Source organism: Chrysemys picta, chromosome 5 (assembly GCF_011386835.1).
Source record: "Chrysemys picta bellii isolate R12L10 chromosome 5, ASM1138683v2, whole genome shotgun sequence".
Classification (NCBI taxonomy): Eukaryota; Metazoa; Chordata; order Testudines; family Emydidae; genus Chrysemys; species Chrysemys picta.
Window position 1 is genome coordinate 135,889,200 of NC_088795.1, and position 23,159 is coordinate 135,912,358.

The following is a 23,159-nucleotide window of genomic DNA, read 5'->3' on the forward strand; positions in this document are numbered from 1 at the left end:
GTGTCTTCACTACAGTGAGTCGACTGCTGCTGCTCCCCCGTCGACTCTGTTTGTGCCTCTTGCCGAGCTGGAGTACAGGAGTCGAAGGGAGAGCGCTCCGGGATCGATTTATCGCATCTAGACTAGATGCGATAAATCGATCCCCGCTGGATTGATTGCTGCCCACCGATCTGGCCGGTAGTGAAGACATACCCTAAAGAGCTTACAATCTGAGGGTAAGGACCATCTCTTTGTGCTGTGTTTGAACAGCACCTAGTACAGCAGCGTCCTGCTCCACACCTGGGGCTCCTAGACCCTACGGTAATACAAACAAAACATCTCATCTGCCTCTGTTTCTGCTGCTTCTCATCTATAAGAATTAGTTCGTCAATCACTCTGGGATCTCAGCACGGAGAAATATAGATATATAAAAAACAAGAGCAATCTATATATCTAGCAAGGTTCTTATGCTGATGCCCAGCACTGAAGTATCAGCTTTGGGCTGATATGATCGTAGCAGCCTTTGAAGAGAACTCAGACTGTGCATTACCAACAGTGGTAATTTGGAGAGTGTTCAGAGAAGAGCCATGAGAAAGATTAAAGGATTAGAAAACATGCCTTATAGTGATAGACTCAAGGAGCTCAACCTATGTAGCTTAACACAGTGAGGGTTAAAGGATGACTTGATTACAGTTTGTAAGTACCAACATGGGGACCAAGTATTTAATAACAAGCTCTTCTATCTAGGTATTACACGAGCCAATGGCTGGAAACTGAAGATAGACAAATTCAGACTGGAAATAGGGTGTACATTTTTCACACAGAGCAATTAACTATTGGAACAACTTACCACATTGCCAAGGTCATGGTGGACTCTCCATCACTGGCAATTTTTAAATCAAGACTGGATGTTTTTCTGAAAGTTCTGCTCTAGGAATTCTTTTGGGGAAATTCTCTGGACTATGTTATGCAGGAGGACAGGTTAGATGATCAAAGTGTTTTTTTCTGCTTTTGGGATGTGTGGTGTCAAGGCTGATTCCCCAGTCTGGCACTTCGAGTGCAGAAGGTGGGAGCCCGCAAGGATTTTAAAAATTAATACTGGCTACTCCAGGCTTGTATTAAACTCCCAAGGTTACAGCGTTTCTCTGACCCTGGCTTGCTAAACGCTGCCATCACCCAAATGCAAAACCCCTTTTTTGGAACTCAGGAAGGTGCACTTGGGAATTCCTTCCTGTGGGGTACCCTCAAGCCCTTTCACTCCCCCTGTGGGGAAGAGCTGAGAAAGAAAACAAAGGAAATTAGCTGTTGCCACCAGCTAATTAAACAACATGTGCCCAAACCTCTTAGGACACCAAAAATCCAATCCTGTTCTTAAAAAAGGTAAATTTTATTAAAAACAAAAAAGAAAGAAAATACCTCTGGAACTTAGGCTTTTGCTAGATTTTAAAAGAGCAATTCCAAAAATCAAGCACCCAAAATAGCTTTCTTGGGGGTTTAACTTAAAGGTTACAAGCAAACAAAAGCATCTGGGGTTAGCACAGAGGAGTCCACTAGCCATAAGAAACAAACAGAAATAAACCTAATCGCGTCTTTCTAAACATTCCTGATCTACTTACACATCTGAGGGTCCCAAATAAGTAGTTCTAGGTATGACCTGATGATCTATGATCATACATGGCTTAAAGCTTCTCATAGCATAACTGCTCCCTGTTCCCCTTTCCCGAAGAACCACAACAGAGACAAAGGGGAAGTCCCGCCCCCCTCCCCCACCCGATTTAAAAAAGCTCTAGCCTTTCCCACTGGCTCCTTTGGTCAGGTGCCCACTCCTTTTCCTTTACCTGGGGGACTTTTTAACCCTTTACAGGTAAAGCAAGCAGAGAACAGCCACCAAGAGGGACTTTATAACTGGCTGGTGTTCAAAAAAGGGAGATCTCTCCCCATCCCCGCCTTCATTTATCACATAAGGTATCCCAGGACAGAATGTTGTACAGCCCACGTAGGTGGCCACAGAATACTAGTTTCCACTGGAGTGATTTCTGACCAAGGAACAAAGTGTATTTCATAGTAATTTTGAAACGCGGGTGTGGCACCAACAGACGCACAGCTCAGAGCAACAGACACGTATGATATATAGCTTAGTATTCTCTTCCCTTATTAAGAGGTGCAAGGAATATTCTGGTTGAGGGGCAATCCATTGTGAGATACGTGCCTGGATAGAGCTGTGGGCGTTTTGGTCAATGGGCAGCTCATGTTCTGTTCAGTTTAAGGACTGATTTCCTTTGAGCTGAAACACTAGAGATTTAAAATAAACGGTGCTACTATTTGAGATAAATGTTATTCAGCTCAATAGGGTATCAATAAGCTTGTCAGGCCTGTTAGCATGTTCTGTAGCTTGTGTGTGCAACGGTGAACTATAACTCCACTGAGGAGTGGGAAAAATTACAACAGGAGTAGGATGAGGGGGGAAAACCTCGCCCCCCACCAATCCTTTCAAACCCCAAAGTAATGATAGGTGGGGCTGGTAATACCACCTACTGTTAAGGTTGCCCAGCATTTTGCATCCTAAGATTCTTTTTTCAGTTGCTTATAACTTTGACAAACTTTAATCATTTGGTTTTCCATACTGGGCGTCTGCTTCAGGCTGAATTGTTTGTTTTAAATTTCAGCCCGAACAGTTCAGCTGTTTCTGAGAGCAAGGCTAGGAAAAATGATGATTTGCACATGTTAATGGCTATGTTTTCTTTGAAAAACTCTAGTGCCCCCATGCTTTGGAGCAGGGACTTGAAGTTTGGCAGGGGAGTGGGCCATTGGGTCAGAGATGTGCTTTTTGCTGTTCTTGTGAAAATCTGCCCAAATTTAGCCAAATTAAAGCCTTTCAAAAAAAACTTAAATTCACACATGCTCAATATAGACTCGATTTTAGCAGCTAAATTCCCAAAAGTTTCCATCCACACTGGGCGTGCTCCAGCCCAGAGCTGGACAGGACTTTCCCTGCTGTGGACTATGCTGGGTCCAGGCACCTGAACTGAGAGCAGGAAGACTGTCCCTCCTGTGCTCTCAATGCTCTCTCTGTTGGGCCCGGGGAATCTGGCGAAGGAGGTTACTTGATTCAAATGCAGAGGGGACAAGAGCCGGACCTGGGGGAATGGAAGATGAGTGAGTAGCTTGGAACAAGGAGCATGTTGGGATGTGGTGGGGGAAGACTTGGACTGGAGACTGGCAATGGGGGGGAGGGAAGACCGGAATTAGCTGGGTAAAGAAACTGGGAGCGAAACTGAATGTGTGTGTGTGGGAAGGGGCGTGGGGGACGACGAGGCGCTAGCGGGGGGGTGGGAGGGGAGACTGGGATCGGATGAGGAGGTGAGGGGAGACTGACTAGCTGAACAAGAGAGGCTGAGAACCCGTGGGGTTGAGGGGAGACAGCTCTGATGAGGAGTCAGATAAGAACTGGGTTTGGCTGCACAAAAAATCTGGGACAAAGAGACGGTGAACACAGACTAGTATGAGGCCAGGGAGGGAAATTGGAACTGGGATCCAGTGGGGACAGGGAACATGGACAGCATGAGGGACAGAAAAAAAAAAAATCAGGAGGAGGAGCTTGGTGTGGGGGGAGAACTGGGAATGGCTGAGCAAGGAGACTGGGAGGAAGAATCCAGAGGGGTGAGACTAGAGACAAGCTGGGCCTGAGGAGTGAAGACTGGGATTAGCTGGGTGAAAACATTGGGACATGGTGAGATTGGAGGGGATGGTGCAGAAATGACTGAACTTGGGGGGAGGGAATGGGTTGCACAGGCAACCATAATTCTGACATTTGACATAGTTTTGTGTGTAATATTACAGTAGGATCTACTGTCTCTACTACATTGAAATATATCTAAGATTATATAATATTACAGGATTGTCACTCTGAAGCCTAGGATGTCTGATGAGTCAGTGTGAAGTGATGGAAACCCCTATAACCACAGCTTAGAGCTCTTTTTCTTCAGAATATCACCAGTTTCAATCATTCAATCATCATGCGAAAGAAAGCATAGAATCAAATGAGGTAAAAATCTTAAATGAGCCAAACTATACCATAGAATCTCTATGGATAGTAATTCCATGCTCTAATAAGAAGAATATAGCAGTAGGGAATAATACTGACCACCTGACCAGGATGGAGATAGTGACTGTGAAATGCTCAGGGAGATTAGAGAGGCTATAAAAATAAAAAACTCAATAATAATGGGGGATTTCAATTATCCCCATATTGACTGGGTACATATCACCTCAGGACTGGATGCAGAGATAAAGTTTCTTGACACCTTAAATGACTGCTTCTTGGAGCAGCTAGTCCTGGAACTCACAAGAGGAGAGAGAATTCTTGATTTAGTCCCAAGTGGAGCACAGGATCTGGTCCACGAGGTGAATATAGTTGGACCGCTTGGTAATAGTGACCATAATATAATTAAAATTAACATCCCTGTGGTGAGGAAAACACCACAGCAGCCCAACACTGTAGCATTTCAGAAAGGGGGACTATACAAAAATGAGGAGGTTACTTAAACAGAAATTAAAAGGTACAGCGCCAAAAGTGAAATCCCTGCAAGCTGCATGGAAACTTTTTAGACACCATAATAGAGGCTCAACTTAAATGTATAGCCCAAATTAAAAAACATACTAATATAACCAAAAAAGTGCCACCATGGCTAAACAACAAGTAAAAGAAGCAGTGAGAGGCAAAAAGGCATCCTTTAAAAAGTGGAAGTTAAATCCTAGTGAGGAAAATAGAAAGGAGTAAACTCTGCCAAATGAAGTGTAAAAATATCATTAGGAAGAATTTGAAGAACAAAAAAGAATGTGAAGAACAGCTAGTCAAAGACTCAAAAAGTAATAGCAAAATTTTTTTTACATACATCAGAAGCAGGAAGCCTGCTAAACAATGTGTGGGGCCAATGGATGATCAAGATGCTAAAGGAGCACTCAAGGACGATAAGGCCATTGCGGAGAAGCTAAATGAATTCTTTGCATCCGTCTTCACGGCTGAGGATGTGAGGGAGATTCACAAACCTGAGCCATTCTTTTTAAGTGACAAATCTGAGGAACTGTCCCAGATTGAGGTGTCATTAGAGGAGGTTTTGGAACAAATTGATAAATAAACAGTAATAAGTCACCAGGACCAGATGATATTCACTCAAGAGTTCTGAAGGAACTCAAATGTGAAATTGCAGAACTACTAACTGTAGTCTGTAACCTATCATTTAAATCAGCTTCTGTACCAAATGACTGGAGGCTAGCTAATGTTACGCCAATTTTTAAAAAGGGATCCAGAGGTGATCCCGGCAATTACAGGCTGGTAAGTCTGACTTCAGTACCAGGCAAATGGTTGAAACTATAGTAAAGAACAAAACTGTCAGACACATAGATGAACATAATTTGTTTGGGAAGAGTCAACATGGTTTTTGTAAAGGGAAATCATGCCTTACCAATCTACTAGAATTCTTGTAGGGGTCAATGAGCATGTGGACAAGGGGAATTCAGTGGATATAGCAGGGCTTTGGAGCGGAGCCCAGAGCTGGAGCGCAGTCCAGTAGGTTTTATGCCTGGAGCCGGAGCGGAGCAATTCAAAAATCTGATTGCTCCAAATCCCTGGGATATAAAGTACTTAGATTTTCAGAAAGCCTTTGACAAGGTCCCTCACCAAAGGCTCTTAAGCAAAGTAAGCAGTCATGGGATAAGAGGGAAGGTTCTCTCATGGATTGGTAACTGGTTAAAAGACAGGAAACAAAGGGTAGGAATAAATGGTTAGTTTTTGGAATTGAGAGAGGTAAATAGTGGTGTCCCCCAGGCGTCTGTACTGGGCCCGGTCCTATTCAACATATTCATAAATGATCTGGAAAAAGGGGTAAACAGTGAGGTGGCAAAATTTGCAGATGATACAAAACTATTCAAGATAGTTAAGTCCCAGGCAGACTGCAAAGAGCTACAAAAGGATCTCTCAAAACTGGGTGACTGGGCAACAAAATGGCAGATGAAATTCAGTGTTTATAAATGCAAAGTAATGCACACTGGAAAACAATCCTAACTATACATATAAAATAATGGGGTCTAAACTGGCTGTTACCACTCAAGAAAGAGCTCTTGGAGTCATTGTGGATGAGTGAATGTTTTCAGAGAACTAATGTGCAACGGCAGTCAAAAAAGCGAACAGAATGTTGGGCAACATTCAGAAAGGGATTGATAAGACAGGAAATATCATATTTCCTCTATATAAATCCATAGTATGCCTACATCTTGAAGACTGCGTGCAGATGTGGTCACCCTATCTCAAAAAAGATATACTGGAATTGGAAAAGGTTCAGAAAAGGGAAAAGCAATGATTACAGGTATGGAACAGCTGCCATACAAGGAGAGATTAATAAGACTGGGACTTTTCAGCTTGGAAAAGCGACAACTAAGGGGGGGAATATGACAGAGGTCTATAAAATCATGACTGGTGCGGAGAAAGTAAATAAGGAAGTGTTATTTACGCCTCATAACACAAGAACTAAGGGTCACCAAATGAAATTAACAGTCAGCAGATTAAAAAAAAAAAAAAAGAAGTATTTTTCCACACAACGCACAGTCAACCTGTGGAACTCCTTGCCAGGGGATGTTGTGAAGGCCAAGACTGTAACAGGGTTCAAAAAGGAACTAGATAAATTCATGGAGGATAGGTCCATCAATAGCTATTAGCCAGGATGGGCAGGGATGGTGTCCCTAGCCTCTGTTTGCCAGAAGCTGGGAATGGGCGACAGGGGATGGATCACTTGATGATTACCTGTTCTGTTCATTCCCTCTGGGGCACCTGGCATTGGCCACTGTCAGAAGACAGGATACTGGGCTAGATGGACCTTTGATCTGACCCAGTATGGCATTATATTCTTATCGCTGGGATTTATGGGCTGCTGCCATCCAAATGTTAAGTTCTCAGCCTTTTTGATTTTATGAATTACACCTGTTTGGTGTACCGCTACAGTAAGGCACGTATCTATGCTATATCAAGAGTCCTAGACCATTGGGATATCAAAGGTACTTCAACTAATTACCACCTTTACATGACAGCTACTTTGCAAGCAACAGTTCACTGGTTGTAGGAGACAGACTGAAGAGATGGTGGACTGCCTGGTCTAACTGCCACAGCAGAGCACCCTGTGACAGTGTACCCCATAAGGCTTTATGGGGAGGGGGTGCTTATAAATGTATGTATGACATAACTGGAATATGTTTTGTGCTGCCTGTGCCATGTAATATATCTCCGTAAAGGTCATGGTCTACTATATCTGTTCATCCTATTTGTACATATATATATCATTTTCTACTTGAGATTAAGAATATGGGCTGTATGCTTGCTTGGTTTCTAAGTAAGCTTTGGGAGGCATTTGGTCAGCTTCTTTAGGAAGTATCAGAGGGGTAGCCGTGTTAGTCTGAATCTGTAAAAAGCAACAGAGGGTCCTTTGAGACTAACAGAAGTATTGGGAGCATAAGCTTTCGTGGGTAAGAACCTCACTTCTTCAGATGCAAGTAATGGAAATCTCCAGAGGCAGGTATAAATCAATGTGGCGATAATGAGGTTAGTTCAATCAGGGAGGTTGAGGTAGGGTTACCATACGTCTGGATTTTCCCGGACATGTCCAGCTTTTTGGGCTCCAAATCCCCGTCCGGGGGGAAATCCCAAAAAGCCGTACATGTCCGGGAAAATCGGGACACGTGGGCCGGCTGTGCTGGGCCGGGGGCCGGCGGTGCTCGGCCGGGGGCACCGAGGGCCGGCGGTCGGCAGTGCCGGGGGCGCCGAGCGCTGGCGGTGCCGAGGGCCGGCGGCCGCTGAGCGGGCCGGGGGTGCTCGGCTGGGGACCGGGCCGGGGGGTGCTGAGCGGCCCGGGGGCCGGGCATCGGCAGTGCTGGGCGGGCCGGGGGTGCTCGGCCGGGCCCGGGGCCGGCACCTGAGGGCTCGAGCCGACCCAGGCTGGAGACGCCGGGGGGGCCAGACTGGGCCGCGCCTCCTCCCCCCACACCCTTCTTACCTGCTTCAGGCTTCCCGCGAATCAAATGTTCGCGGGAAGTAGCGGAGGGGGCGGAGACTTTGGGGAAGGGGCGGAGTTGGGGCGGGGGGGTGGGTGGGCGGGGCCGGGGCCCCGTGGAGTGTCCTCCTTTTGGAGGCTCAAAATATGGTAACCCTAGGGTGAGGTGCTCTGCTAGCAGTTGAGGTGTGAACACCAAGGGAGGAGAAACTGCTTCTGTAGTTGGATAGCCATTCACAGTCTTTGTTTAATCCTGATCTGATGGTGTCAAATTTGCAAATGAACTGGAGCTCAGCAGTTTCTCTCTTTCCTAGACACCACCGTACAAATAAGTGATGGCCACATTAACACCACCCTATACTGAAAACCCACCGACCGCTACGCCTACCTTCATGCCTCCAGCTTCCACCCCGGTCACACCACACGATCCATCGTCTACAGCCAAGCACTGAGGTACAATCGCATCTGCTCCAACCCCTCAGACAGAGACCAACACCTACAAGATCTTCACCAAGCATTCTCAAAACTACGATACCCACACAAGGAAATAAAGAAACAAATCAACAGAGCCAGACGTGTACCCAGAAGCCTCCTGCTACAAGACAGGCCCAGAAGAGAAACCAACAGAACTCCACTGGCCATCACTTACAGTCCTCAGCTTAAACCTCTCCAACGCATCATCAGTGATCTACAACCCATCCTGGACAATGATCCCTCACTTTCACAGACCTTGGGAGGCAGGCCAGTCCTCGCCCACAGACAACCTGCCAACCTTAAGCATATTCTCACCAGCAACCACGCACCTCACCATAACAACTCTAACTCAGGAACCAACCCCCATGCAACAAACCTCGATGCCAACTCTGCCCACATATCTACACCAGCAATACCATCACAGGACCTAACAAGATCAGCAACATCACCGGCTCATTCACCTGCATGTCCACCAATGTTATATATGCCATCATATGCCAGCAATGCCCCTCTGCTATGTACATTGGCCAAACTGGACAGTCACTACGCAAGAGGATAAATGGACACAAGTCAGATATCAGGAATGGCAATATACAAAAACCTGTAGGAGAACACTTCAACCTCCCTGGCCACACAATAGCAGATGTAAAGGTAGCCATCTTACAGCAAAAAAACTTCAGGACCAGACTCCAAAGAGAAACTGCTGAGCTCCAGTTCATTTGCAAATTTGACACCATCAGATCAGGATTAAACAAAGACTGTGAATGGCTATCCAACTACAGAAGCAGTTTCTCCTCCCTTGGTGTTCACACCTCAACTGCTAGCAGAGCACCTCACCCTCCCTGATTGAACTAACCTCGTTATCGCCATAATGATTTATACCTGCCTCTGGAGATTTCCATTACTTGCATCTGAAGAAGTGAGGTTCTTACCCACGAAAGCTTATGCTCCCAATACTTCTGTTAGTCTCAAAGGTGCCACAGGACCCTCTGTTGCTTTCTTTAGGAAGGAATTCGCCAGGTTAAGTACCTGATCAGGAAACACTTGGAAAACAATGCATCTTGGAATGCTCCAATCCACATAAGAAGTCTTCCTGGAGACATGCAAGATACCATGTGGACAATGGCTTCGGCCTGTAAAGACTGAGTCATGCAGGGACATGTGACTTGCCCAGGTGACTCCAGAACTCCATCTTGGAGCTGGACTTTGCATAGGAGGGAGGAGGAGGGTCTCCACCCACAAGAGAGAGTCTATTTAAACCCGTGGGAGACCCCTCCATTTTGTCTTCAGCTGGCTAAAGAAGGAGCCTCTCCACCCCCGCAGGATACTTGAAGGAAACTGAAACAAACGATAGTAACTACAGGGGGTGTGAGTGATTGCTGGACCCAGGCTAAAAGGAGATTAGCCTGTAAAAGGGAGCATTCGGGAACTGGTGAGGAATTTATCTGTGTTTAGCTTGATTAGACAGATTTGCACATTTTATTTTATTTTGCTTGGTGACTTACTTTGTTCTGTCTGTTACTACTTGGAACCACTTAAATCCTATTTTCTGTATTTAATAAAATCACTTTTTATTTAGCAATTTACTCAGAGTATGTATTAATACCTGGGGGAGCAAACAATTGTGCATCTCTCTCTATCAGTGTTATAGAGGGCGAACAATTTATGAGTTTGCCCTGCATAAGCTTTATGCAGGGTAAAACGGATTTATTTGGGTTTAGATCCCATTGGGAGTTGGGCATCTGAGTGCTAACAACAAGCACACTTCTATGAGCTGTTTTCAGGTAAACTTGCAGCTTTGGGGCAAGTGATTCAGACCATGGGTCTTTGTTGGAGCACACAGGAGTATCTGGCCCAGCAAGACAGGGTGCTGGAGTCCTGAGCTGGCAGGGAAAACAGGAGCAGGGGTAGTCTTTGCACATCGGGTGGCAGCTCCCAAGGGGGTTTCTGTGATCCAACCCGTCACACACCCAAACTACCACCCACGCAGATCTCCCAGCACAATGCCCCAGTCAACACAACCACCCACTCAATTCAACTGGCATGCACAGTAACCCCAAACAGACACTCCCCTCAGCACACAACCCTCATTTGCCACCCGCACAAATTAATACTTCTTCCAGGACGGTCACTCGGAGGCCTAGAATATCTGCTGAGTCAGTGGGAAGACATGGTAACAGCGATAAGCATAGCTGAAAGCTCATGTTGTGTAGCATGTTGCAAGGTTCAATCATACCTGGGCCCTGAGAACCAGATGGAATGCTGGAGTCCAAGGGTTCGGTGGTGGTTGGACCGTGACAGCTGATGACAGGAAGTGGGACTAACAAAAAGATGGTGCTGCCTCTGGTCAGGGGGCAACTCTGGGCACAAAATTTGGGGCACATTTACAAAGGGCAACATTGCATCACAGCACGTGGAAATAAGAGCCCCCATAATTACTCACATAACTTTAACAATTACACCCAAGCGACAGCACAGGCTTTTCGCTACTAGCATGGTTTATTAGTATGGGATCCGAAATAAAACATGGGATAAAATAAGATAATTTACATAAGGCTCCAAAATGTGCTAGGACCTTTATAGAGCAAAGACCTATTCCCTGCCCCCAAAGATTTTACCATCTAATTTTAGATGTGATGCAATAAGTATATCAACTAAGCAGGTGATGACTAAAACCCTTTTTTACTCTACAGAATAGATATGCTAGACAGCAGCAGTACAAGCTTCTGCCACACTGCCTGGTCTATGTGATTCAACCCCAACTTGGAGGAACCACTTAAGATGGATAGTTGGATTTCTAGGCCGTTCGGCCTTTACCTGTGTGAGTCAGACTGCCATCAACACGGCTAATTAGTACCAATGTAATTGGGAGCTGTGTAAGGTGAATGCCTCTCCACTGAGTGATCCAAGACCTACGTTCCCTCTAAGGCTTTTTGTGTGTGCACACATGCATGAGAAACCAATGGCCAACAGAGCACAGTCCCTCCCCACACCCATCCCTCTCCTCTCCAGCACTCATGCTGTCAACCCAGCCCCATACCACTCACCAGCTCCCTCACTTTCGATATAAGCCCAAGAAAGGGGAAGCCCTGGAATCCTTCCCATACATCCGCAAACTAGAAGCACTGGAAGGAGCCAAGGCACAGGGAAGCCCATTTCCCCGACACCCAGACCAGTGTGGTAGGTACCCATGGGCAACAGGTGTCTGTAGCAGGGGGCACGTGCACAATTTAGAATTCACCAATTCTTCTCCAGGTGTCCTGACTGCATTGATACATCTCCCTGAAAGAGGGGCTGGTTTTCACACACTGAGCAACCAAACCCACCGGCTCTCGCTTGAAGGGAAAAGAGGTTGTGGATAAAAAAGTGTGTTACCAGAGATTTTATTTTTAATAGAATCATTCTGGGATCTCCTTACACAGCTGAACAAGCTTGGGATTTACAGACGTAGATGAGGCAGCAGGATGAACCTGCTAACATGGTTGTCAAGTCTCTGCCTGCATGCTCTGCCTGCAAAGCAGCCACCAAAGTAAGTTACTCTAAGAGAGGGACCATTTTAAACAGTGTTGAGAAACAACAGACAGAAGCATCTGTATGGCTATTTCACTCTCTATAGCCAGGCAGATTCCCCTTCAGAACTTGATGCAGGCATTAATTTGTCAAACAGATTTTTGATGACGCTGTTATTCTTAAAGAACCAAGTTGAACACTTTGTGGTGCAGGTAGTTCATTTTCTCTACATGGGTCTCTCTGAGCAAAGGAACCCATTCCCAAAAGGGCACCTCGACTACCACATATCCCAGTTTCTGTAGCTGCCTCCTTTTCAAGCTGTGCATTCCCAACAAGCGTTTAGAATCATAACAATAGTGGCTCCTGTTTGACACCTGAATGGCTAGCTTCACGTCTCTGGGCTGTGGCCTTAGCTGGGAGAGACGATTTTCAGGAGAGTGCTTTGGTTTGGTCAAGACATTAAAAATGGTGTCAGTCAGAGGAACCCCATATGAAAATGGAGAATGATTCCTAATGGGTGGAGCCTGCTTCTGGTCTACTGCCTCCTTCTGGCTGCAAGTCTCTGTCTGAGTTTTACTGCCCACAAGTGACTTGCCACTGGACTTCTCCTTCAGCAGCTGATTCTTTAAGTTATATTTGAGACTGACTCCAATGTCTTGCAGTTCTCCTTTAGCTGCTGCGGCAGCTTCTAAGTTAAAAGGTAACGGCTTTCGGTCTTTGCCCAAGTGGACCTCTATATCATTTGATCTAGTGTGAGGCAAAATCATGTGGTTTTTGACATACTGGGGTCCACCTAACATTACCTCAAGTACAGAGAGAGCTTCTGTCACTTCCGGCTTTCCGCAGATTTCCTTCTTCACAGAATTCCACAGCATCTCAGTAACCTCTTGCTGAAACTGCGGCGTAAGGCGATTACCTTTGTAATCTGGACACTCGATCTCTACACTGCCACCAAGAGTGAACAGGTCCTTTCTAAGATCAAATTTATTCTCCTTGGTTAACTGAATAAATTCAGCACTCAGAGCGTAATCTATCAGGTCATCTGGGAAGTGCCCAGCAAATGCCAGAGCCAACAAACAGGTGAGGAAATGTTCTGGGAACTTATCAAATTCATACAGCTTTCTGTACATCTGCTCTATGAGGCTGGAGTAAAACCTCTCTGCATTAGGCGGCTCATAATTCAGGCATCCGAATGACCACAAGAATTTAGCAACATCTTTGCTACGGCAATACATCACCCTGGAAGGTACCGAAAAGGCTGCTGCATTCATAATCCCTTCATCGAGGTAATGCAAGGCTGAACAGGCAAGAGTTATGTGCATGACACCCTGGATGCCCATAGTACCAATCCGAGGAGGAACGACTTTCCCAAGTTGCTTAAAGAATTCTAAATGAATGACATGAGTATAGCGGAACATCTTAAGTACATTCACTATAGCATAACTGCTCATGTCTGCCAAGTGGCCTGACACCTTGTCTCCAATTTTTCTCATGACATACTCAGAAAAGCCACTCTTGGACTTGAAGAACCCCAAGGAAATGGCGCCCACTTCCTCCAAGTTGAAGGAATTCAAGTACTTCAACACTAAAGTCTCCAACTTCTGCATTAAATCTTGGGGCATTCTCCGGCCTTCACCTATGATATAAATCAACTGAACCAGCTGAGGCAAGGTGAGGTCTTTCCAATGCAAGTTAATATAACTGAAGGAGATCTGTAAATAGTGAGGCGCACTGCATCCCAAGCAGCGCAACAGGTCAGCCACCAGCAATACCTGATCCAGGCTCATGTCCCAGACTCGATGGCAAATTTCAGTCTCATACACTCTCAGCATGGAGTTGGTTGGTTGAATGCCTAAACGGATAAAGGCCTTTAAAATGTCAGTGAGTTCTGAGATGTTAAACAGCTGGATGTTTTCAACTCCGTAACGACACAGCATCTTAAACTTAATATTGGGTATCACCATCACATGCGCCTCCACTGGCAAACAGCTCAGCTTGCAAATATATTCCACAATGGTTCCTGGGATCAGGCCACTCTGAAGTACGGTTACTTTATGTAATATCAAGTCACCTTCTTCTAGAGGAAGGACCTGTAAGGTCTCGGACTTGTCATAACTTAGAGATCGGTATTCGGGTCTGTGCTTCTGAAACATTCTGGGGTCTTCCTTAGAGTCATGGGTCTTCACATCAGCGTCTAGCAATTTGTCTTCCTTGGGCTCCAGCGTGGCTGGAGGTACTGAGCTGGCCTGTGTGGAAAGAGTTTTATGGAACTCCAGATCCAGCAAGGTGTGTTTTGTGCTTGACCGGCTTTGAGAACAGGTGACGCTGTACGTATTCTGAAACTGCTTAGCACTGAGGCTGGAGAATTCATTTCCAAGTGGCCCTTCACTATCTTCACAGTTTCTAGCAGCATTCTGATGGGATGCGGTTTTGGTTCTTGTGTAGGCTGATGGATTATAAAGTACTCTGTACTCCAGAAGGTTCAGCAATCCGATAGAAGCCGCGGCTTTAGCATCTGTGTCACTCACTTCAGGGCTCTCATCCTCCTTTTGTTTTCTACTAGGAATTCTCATCATGGTCCCGCACTTGGTTGTAGTTGAAAATGCAACCATGCTGCGAACTCCTCCTGGAAATCTTCGGCATGTTATCATTGTAGCCATGGATCACAACTTACTGGGCTCAGAATTGTCTCCAGGTACTGAAAAAAGGGCAGATGAAGAATGATTGGCTTCCATCTATCATGATGCATTTTTTAAAAACATAACCTTTAACACTATAGTACGTTAGATGGTATGAGAGAGTCCTGGTTTCCCACATGGTTCACAAAGAATTACTGAGTATCAGGTGTTTTCCTGCAAGTCAGCAGCTGAGAGTACTGTCCAAAACTACCACACGCAAACTCTACCCAAGATCAATGACCCAAGTTATTTTGCAAAATGGAAGACCTGATGCATTATGGAATTGATAGGATTGGCAATGCAACTGTTACAAGTAACTTATAAAATGGCTCTCACGTTAGGGGAAACATTTCTGTTTCTTCAGTTTGTGAAAGAACCTAAGATACTTTTAACTCGTTTTTAAAACTGATTAGATTTCAAGCTGACAGTGTCCCTTTAACATTTTTATAACTCTGTGTCATCAAAGCTCTAATAATTCCATTAGATTGTGTTTCAGATGACTCAGTTCTATTAAGAAGCACCAGCCAGAACCCCAGTAGTTCTGAAAATGAGGCCCAAGAACAAGCATTGCTCCACAGATGGAAGTATTCTGAGACTACATAATGTAAGGCTGGAGTATTGGGAGGGGAGGTGGATATAGGAGAGGGTGTCTCTCTTATGAAGTGGTACACAGAATGAAAGCTGGAGTGGCACTAGCTTGCCAGAAGGATTGGCACCCTACCACCAAAACAAAAGTAAATGGCTGCTGTTAGTGACTGTTAACACTGTTAGGGAAGAAAAGCACGAGAGAAACCCCCCCAAGTCACAAGCTGCTGTTACACTATCACACACTGAAAATTAGTACTCAGAAGAACTGTAAGGATACCAAAGAGAGTTCCATTCTTTAGTCCTGGGGAAATTTTCTACAGGTTTAGATGACGTAGTGCTTAAAACGCTAGTCACCACCCGGGGCCTTGGCTAGAAGAGTGCTCTCACCACTGCTACTGCAGATGGAAGGCAACGATGGGAAAATAGCCAAAACAAAAATCTAGTGTAGCCATCCTGGGTAAGCAGCCAATTTAGCCTCTTTAGGATGAGTCAGATGGTGATTAGTTACAGCACCAGGTCACTGCTCTGTGTAATATATACTTCCCCCGCCTTGTGTGGCTAACCCTGAGGAGGTATTAGACAGCCATCTTCTAGCATTTTCAACTTCCTTAAAAGCTCACTCTCTTTCTTTCATTACTTAGAAGAAACATGTGTTGGAACTGCAGGATGCCGAGTAATTAGGGAAGCCAAAGCTCGGTGAAGACACTACAACAGCAACATGTATTAGCTTCTGTGCAACTCTGCACAAAGGCCTCCGGCCACAGGGACAGTAAGCTGTCATGGATGTCTTTTGACTCTGCATACAAATAGAGCTTCCTGACTGAGGACAAGCATGTCACACCCCATGACAAGAAGAAGAAGAAAAGCCTAGTAAATACTTAACTGAGTTTTATGCAGAATTCCCCAGCGTAGCAGCAATAAAAAAAATAGACCAGTAGTGCCCTCTCACAGTGCTTCATTTATCATGTATCCTACTTTTCCTAGCCATGTTGCATAGGGTGCCTCATTCACGTTTTCTGTTGCTGGAAGAATGGCAACATGGAGGTGGCAGGAGGAGGTCTAGAACAGGAGAGTGCAAAAAGGTGAAAAAACAACTTGGGTGAAGAGATCGAGACCAGAGGAGAAAGCAAAAGAAGAAGGGAAATGTTTATCATGTGAGAAATCAAAGCAAGAAAAAAAGAGATTCTAGAGAAAGAATTACGGAAAAGATTGCTAGAAAAGAGGACATTTTATTTTTAAAAAAATATTAAAGGGTAGATAAAACTCATTTGCAGCTACTCCTGTCTGATGCCTTATCTGTGTCTAAACCGCATAGGTTAGGGCAATAGCAGTGTTTTTGTCCATGTCAGCACAGCACAAAGTTAGATGTCAGTGCTGGACCCAACACCAGCCTCCTCATAGCAATTCATGCCTTTGGTAGCCCAAGAGAAGATCAGATGAGATCATAATGGTTTCTTCAGTCTTGACGGCTCCGAATCACAGCAACGCATTGTGCTTGGGACTTCGCCTAATGCTCCAGAAAGCAACAGCTCATCCTATGTGCGAGAATGCCACCCAATCCCTCTAATCTATCAGATGCTCTGATAAAACAAAACAAAACAAAAAAACAAAAACAAAAAACCCACCTCCCAGTACACGTACAATAAAAATAAAGCAAATAGCCATTACATATTGGCACAATGCAGGCCACAGCAAATCCACTGTCAACAGCGGGTAGGAATCTTCTCTCTGGCCTTCCCTATCAATGCCTGCAGAACCCAAGATTTCCTTTAAAAACAAAAACATTTTTAGCTCTTAGGGTTGTCAGGGCAACCTGGCGTTGAGCGTAACTGACACAGAGCCATCCTCCCAGGTCTCCAGATAGATAGCCTGGAATGGTAGAAGTATGATTTGTGTAAGGCCCAAAATCTGGCCCCAGGGCGTAGCCTGAGTAGTTAGCATGTATACTGGGAAGCACCTTGGCAGTAAAGGCCCACCCATCTCTGAAACCACCTCCTCTTCCAGAAGTCTGCTGGAGCTTGAATTGGATGACTTTTGTGGCCCAATATAAGCTAGTCGTTGACTGTCAGACCACTTTAAATGCAGGATATGCAGGTTTCTTTACAGTCTATTTTTTAGTCTATTCTATGTGCTCTATATTAATTATTCCACTAATAGAACACACACATTCACTGATGCAAGGGGTGCCATCGATTAAAAATAAATGAACCTACTTTGCTTTTCTAGCCAAGGATCTCAAAGCACTTTGCTACCATTAGTGAACTAACCTTCAAAACATTCCTATGAGATGGTTATCCCCATTTTGCCCAGAGGAAAGTGAGTCACAGAGCCAGTCAGTGATGTGCCCAGGGTTACAGAGCTCAACAGAATCATGCTAAGAACCCTGTTAGAATGGCTTGGTATGAAGCTTTGTAAAACAAATCGGAAGTGCATTGGGAAGTGCTATGTAGAGTTAAGAGTTTATTCACCAGTCCCTTGATTTCAAATCCATGGAACTAGCCCTCCTGAGAGTCAACAGAAGAACATGGAGAAGAGAAAGAAAGGGGGGGGGGGGAGGACAATGGACAAGAAATGCCAAGTCTTGAGAGAAAGACACTTTAGAACCTTTCTTGCTCATCACTTAATCTATGTTACTCCCATCTTCGAATCCCAACGACGTGCCAGATGAACTTTCAAGCTAGTCCTTCATTTCCTCCTCCAAATGTATTTTCTTTTATAGATCCCTCTTCCCACCACCAATGACACATGCCAGCCTCAATGCCCTTTGTTCCTTCCTGCTCTCACACCTTTGTACTCTTTCCTATGCTCTTCTCCATGTGTAAATAGGCTGCCAACATCCCCTCTTCTCTCCATTCAAATCCCTCCTGGAAATTCACTTCTGCTATGTCATGTATGAGAAGCAAGTTAAAAAGCAAACATAACTGGACCCCTCAAGCTGCATGCACGTCTTATGGAAGTCCCAAGAGATGACATTGTCCATCTTATCCTTCCTCGGCCCCTTCCTTCTGACCCTCATTTTGTGGGTCATGCCTAATACAGGCTCCAATCCTGCCCGTGGATCTGGACGGGTGGACCCTTGTGGAGCACCAAGGATGATAAAATGGTTCCAATTGTGCAGAACAGGAGCCTAGGATTATATGTTCTACGGGACAGGAACTGTACCTTTCCTGGAGTCTGAAGCATCTAATGCACTTTTGGACACTCAAAAATTACAAATGTACACTTGATAACTAACATTAAGAAATCTTTGTGTCATTCCCGCTTGGAGTACATTTCCCATCAGTCTCACTGCTATGTATCAAATAAGTTATGTATTCTACACTATGCTAGCCCCATAAATTAAAAATGGAAGGGAAGATATTATCTTCCAACAAATACCAGGAAATTTGGACCCAAATGTTAAAATTAGGAGTGAAATTGCATATTTTATATGGGATTCGGGTTTGGTTAAGAGTATAGCTAACGCCTATAAAGTGTGTTAAGGACAAAGGAATGACTAAGAAAAGCACCTGCGCTCAGCAGAGCTGCTCCAATTGTGTATTCAGAGTATCTGGAGGGGTGAGAGCTCCAGGGTGTATTTCACACCCAGGAATCATGGAGGATTAGATACAGGTGTCTGCTGCCACCTGGTGTTGAACACGGCAGACACATGAGGGAACTTGCAGGCTACACTTTGGGTAGAAAAGCTTGAGATTGGCAGTGTGTGGGGTCACCTAGGATGACCAGACAGCAAGTGTGAAAAATCGGGACAGGGAGTGGGGGGGTAATAGCAGCCTATATAAGAAAAAGACCCCAAAATCGGGACATCTGGTCACCCTACGACCCCAGGAGCACCTGACCCACCCTACAGAAGGCAGCATGAGCAGGCGACCAGGCATGAAGGATACACGGAGGAAACTGCCTGAGCGAGAGGGGCATTTAAACGTGTGCCCCGCCTGGCCAGGACATCTGTTCGCGTGTCTGCACATGCACGGGGCACAGGCAACACGCAGGGGGCGGCAGCAGCACCTGTGCAATGTGTGTGTGTGTGTGCGCGCGCGCGAGGCACGCCTGCCCAGTGCACACGCAACACACGGGGAGCAGCAGCAGCAGCGCGCGCGCGCACACACACACACACACGCCACGCGCCCGTTCAGGAGGCAGGGCACGCCCGCCCCCCACGCACCGTGCACGCGCTGGCGGGAGGCGTGTGTCCGCCCGCGCACGCGGGGGCGGGGGGGGGCGAGAAGGGCCCGGCGGGCGGTGACAGGGACACTCGCGGGGCGCGCGCCCGGGGCAGGGGGCGCGAGACGGGGACCGGCCCCTAGCGGGGGACAGGCGGCGGTGGGGGTCCCGGCCTCTCCCCGGGCCGGGTTCTCTGCCTGCACTCACCGGGGCCGCGCCGCTCGCTGTCTCCGTTGCCGGGTCTCGCCCTTCTGTTTGGAATCACCCTGCCCCGTCGCCGCCGAACGCTTCCGGTCACCTGACCCCTACGCACTTCCGCCGCGACGGGAGGCGAGCGGGGCCAGGCCGCGCCTGTAATGGGAAGCGGTGTGCCTGCGGCGTCGGCGTGGGCCCGCCAGAGGGCGCTCGCTCCCCGCACGGCCGACTCGGCCCCGCCCACCCCCTCCCCGGGGCCTGCGCTTGTGCGCGGCCGCTGGGCAGAGACCGCGCCGCGCACCTGGCTGGGGGCATCAGCGCCAACGGGGGTCACGCCCCTGCCACCAGTTGTCATGCCAACGCCACCTGATGTCATGCCCTGGCTCCGTGTTGTCATGCCAACGCCACCCGATGTCATGCCCTTGCCACCTGTTGTCATGCCAACGCCACCTGATGTCACGCCCTTGCCACCTGTTGTCATGCCAATGCCACCTGATGTGGCCTCCTTGCCATCTATTGTCATGCCAATGCCACCTGATGTCATGCCCTTGCCAGCTGACATCACGCCAGCCTCATGCTAACACCAACATGCCAGTGCCACGCCATTGCCATGCTTTGTCACGCCTCAGCCATGTGGGGTAACGCCAGGGATCGGCACCACCATGTTGCGCGACGGACACTTGACAAAATTACCCACCATCTGGGCTAACACTGGCATCACGCTAGTGCTACATAGTGTAACGTTTCTGCCACCTGGGGGCATGCCAGTATCATGCCAGTGCCACATGGTGTCACACCCCTGCTACCTGGGGTCATGCCAGCATCATGGCACTACCACACAGTGTCACACGTCGTTCCACCATTGTATGAGGTCAAAAAATGTTATTAAAGTTCCCATGTAATGTTGCTTCATTGATGTGTGGCTAGTATAAGTCACTGATCACAGGGTATATTCCTGTATTAATCTGCAGCTATGGGGGAGCCCTGGACATCCATCTGACAGTCAGAACATGCAACAACTACTGCCGTAGGGGAAACCAGCCGCTCCAGACAGATGTGTTGCCTTTTCTGGGGCTAGGACAGGCCGCATTAGCCTAGTGCAGCTGTTGCCTCGTCCAGCGGCAAGGCCAGGAGGAAAAGTCTAACTGCGGCTCGTGCTGGGTCTGAGGCTGTCAGACCGCGCCAGGGACTTCGGGGTTTTAAATAGAAATAGCAACTTCAGGCCTCACTGTTCCCAGTATACAGTCAGCTCGGCAGCAGCCCCCTGGGCAGTGGGGCAGAAGGGGATCTTGAGCAGAGGAATTCACCCGCTGCCATGTGAAATAACTACGGTAGAGAGCAGCTGTAACGTGACCAACTGGACGATGGCTGAAGTGCTCAGGTCGCTGGGAATTCGGTGTTACATGTCACCCATTCACTTACCGTGTGACGTCCCAACAGGTGTATGTGAGCCAGAAGCGGAGTATCGGGGGGATCAGATCTGCTCTTGTGTGTGTGTTGTAATGAACCACCTTTGTGTGGATGAATGAGTGTGCCAGCTCACAGGCAAGATAAGGGCTCTACTATTGGGGGTGAATCCCAGCTTCCTGTGTGTGTGTGAGATTTCCCCAGTCGTGTTCCAGAACACAGGGCCGGCAAATGGACCAACATTTTAAATTCATTTCAGGGAGACTTGTGACCCTCCCCGATAAGGTCCCCCACGACCTGTGATCCCTGTCCCTCCAACCCTCTTCAATCCAGCCCCAGGCCTGTGCTCCCCAATTTCCCTGACCTTCACCAATCCACTCCCCCTGCCTCCCGACCTTCACTGATCTGACCCCCCCGTCTCTGCTCCCCAACCTCCTCTGATATTCACTAATCCACCCCCATCCTGTGCTCCTCCTCTGAGCCTCACCAATTCACGCCCTCATCCTGTGTTCCTCCCCCAACCCTCACCAATCCACCCCCCCCATCCTGTGCTCCTCCCCCAACCTTCACTGATCTGACCCCCCTGCCTGTGCTCCCCAACCCCCAACATTCACTGATCCACCCCCCATCATGTGTTCCTCCCTGACCCTCACTGATCCAACACCTCCATCCTGTGTTCCTCCCCAACCCTCACCAATTCACCCCCCCATCCTATGCTCCTCCCCTGACCCTCGCTGATCTGACACCGCTGCCTGTGCTCCCCAACCTCCCCTGACCTTCACCGATCCAACCCCCATCATGTGTTCCTTCCCCAACCCTTGCCGATCCAATCCCCCCATCCTGTGCTCCTCCCCTGACCCTCACCGATCCAACACCCCCATCCTGTGCTCCTCCCCGACACTCACCAAGCTGACCCCCCCAACCTGTGTTCCTCCCCCCGACCTTCACCGATCTGACCTCCCAACTTGTGTTCTTCCCCCGACCCTCAGAGATCCAACTCCCCCAGCCTGTGCTCCCCGTCCCTCTGACCCTCTCTGTTCCAGCTCCCCATCCTGTGCTCCCCTTCCCTATGCGTTAGAGTCAGTGTTCGAATTCAGGGATTCCTGTCACCCAGTCTCGTGCTCTGGTTCCCCTTTGTTCTAATTGCTTTGTTTGATGCACACCATTCATTTATGTGAGTGTTGCTTCATGCTGTGAACACTGTGCCCACCTGGGACGTTGCATTTTCATGATGCTGCACACCCCAGCCATGCAGAACTGGGGACAGACCTCAGCTCCATGAGCACAAGCCCCTACCACTTGAAATAAAGGAGGGTCACCATCAGCAGTATTGGCTTATGACACACAGTAGAGCAGTGTCTGTGCTGTTGTTATAAGAACCTACAGAAGTTCAGTGGTACTCAACCTTTTCTGTACAGGGATCCCTTTCCCACCTACTTGGGATCTACTCAGGATCCACCTTCCATTTAGCAGTAGAAGAAGACCAAGATGGTTGCGATCCCCTGATACCTCTTCATGCTGCCTGCCCTGTTGATTACCCAGCCAGCAATGGTGGCAAGTGGGCTGAGGCGAGAGAGCCCTCTGCTAGCTCCATGGGTAGAGCAAGAATATTTGATGGTTCCTCCAGGCGACTCTGGGAAACCCCTCATCACTCTTGCTCATCTCCGTGTAATGGGATTTGGAAGTTCTTGCCTGAGCGTCATGGCTGAACCACAGCAGTAGCCGGGGTGCAAGAACCTGTCGGCTTTAGTGACTTATCCCTTCCCACAAGCCAGCCTCTCCCAGCGCATCGTTATTCATCATATGCTCACAGGCCCACGTTTCCGGAGCCGGGGCAGATAGGACAGTGTAAGGCAGAGGCCAGGACACTGTCATGACAAGCCGCACCCTGGAGTTTCTATTCAGCCTCTGGAACATTCTGTATTCAAGCACTGGGCTCCCTCCAGCTCCATCTGAGCAGAACAGGACTTCTGGCAGCTGGGGGTGGGGTGGGATTTCAAAGACATTCAGGGGATTGAAAATCACCTCCTCAAAACCTGTGCAGAAGAGGTGGGGCGTCAGGCAATGCCGCAGCAAACTGATGGTGGCAGGTTAAGCAGCCCATTCACCTGATCCCCTCCCCTCC

At 47.5% G+C, this 23,159-nt stretch overlaps 2 protein-coding genes across 10 annotated transcripts in view; both read right to left on the bottom strand.

The window, feature by feature from the left end:
- Positions 1 to 19,773, bottom strand: part of UBOX5 (U-box domain containing 5) — a 33,089-nt gene extending 13,316 nt beyond the window's left edge. For 3 of the 7 annotated variants that reach the window (XM_065597268.1, XM_065597267.1, XM_065597266.1), the window contains exon 1: positions 19,640 to 19,773. Coding sequence is in view for 3 of the 7 variants with exons in the window: in XM_005291489.5 (XP_005291546.2) it covers positions 16,152 to 16,227 (76 nt within the window). In the remaining 4 variants the exon portion in view is untranslated. Of the gene's footprint in view, positions 1 to 12,805; positions 12,945 to 16,151; positions 16,328 to 16,936; positions 17,036 to 19,639 lie in introns of those variants that run through there. The other 4 variants (XM_042855603.2, XM_065597265.1, XM_005291489.5 and 1 more) reach the window with 3 other exon arrangements.
- FASTKD5 (FAST kinase domains 5) lies at positions 11,860 to 19,771 on the bottom strand. 3 transcript variants are annotated; one of them, XM_065597264.1, is made up of 4 exons: positions 19,640 to 19,741; positions 16,937 to 17,035; positions 16,152 to 16,327; positions 11,860 to 14,700 (listed from the first exon to the last, which is right to left on the bottom strand). In XM_065597264.1, the coding sequence occupies exon 4, from the start codon at positions 14,660 to 14,662 to the stop codon at positions 12,182 to 12,184; it is 2,481 nt and encodes an 826-aa protein (XP_065453336.1). In that variant the 5' UTR covers positions 14,663 to 14,700; positions 16,152 to 16,327; positions 16,937 to 17,035; positions 19,640 to 19,741; the 3' UTR covers positions 11,860 to 12,181. The 3 variants fall into 3 exon arrangements, with proteins under 3 accessions (XP_065453336.1, XP_065453335.1, XP_005291545.1); XM_065597263.1 differs by lacking the exon at positions 16,937 to 17,035 and having other exon boundaries at positions 19,640 to 19,689; XM_005291488.5 differs by lacking the exons at positions 16,152 to 16,327; positions 16,937 to 17,035 and having other exon boundaries at positions 19,640 to 19,771.
- Positions 19,774 to 23,159: the final 3,386 nt, after the last annotated feature.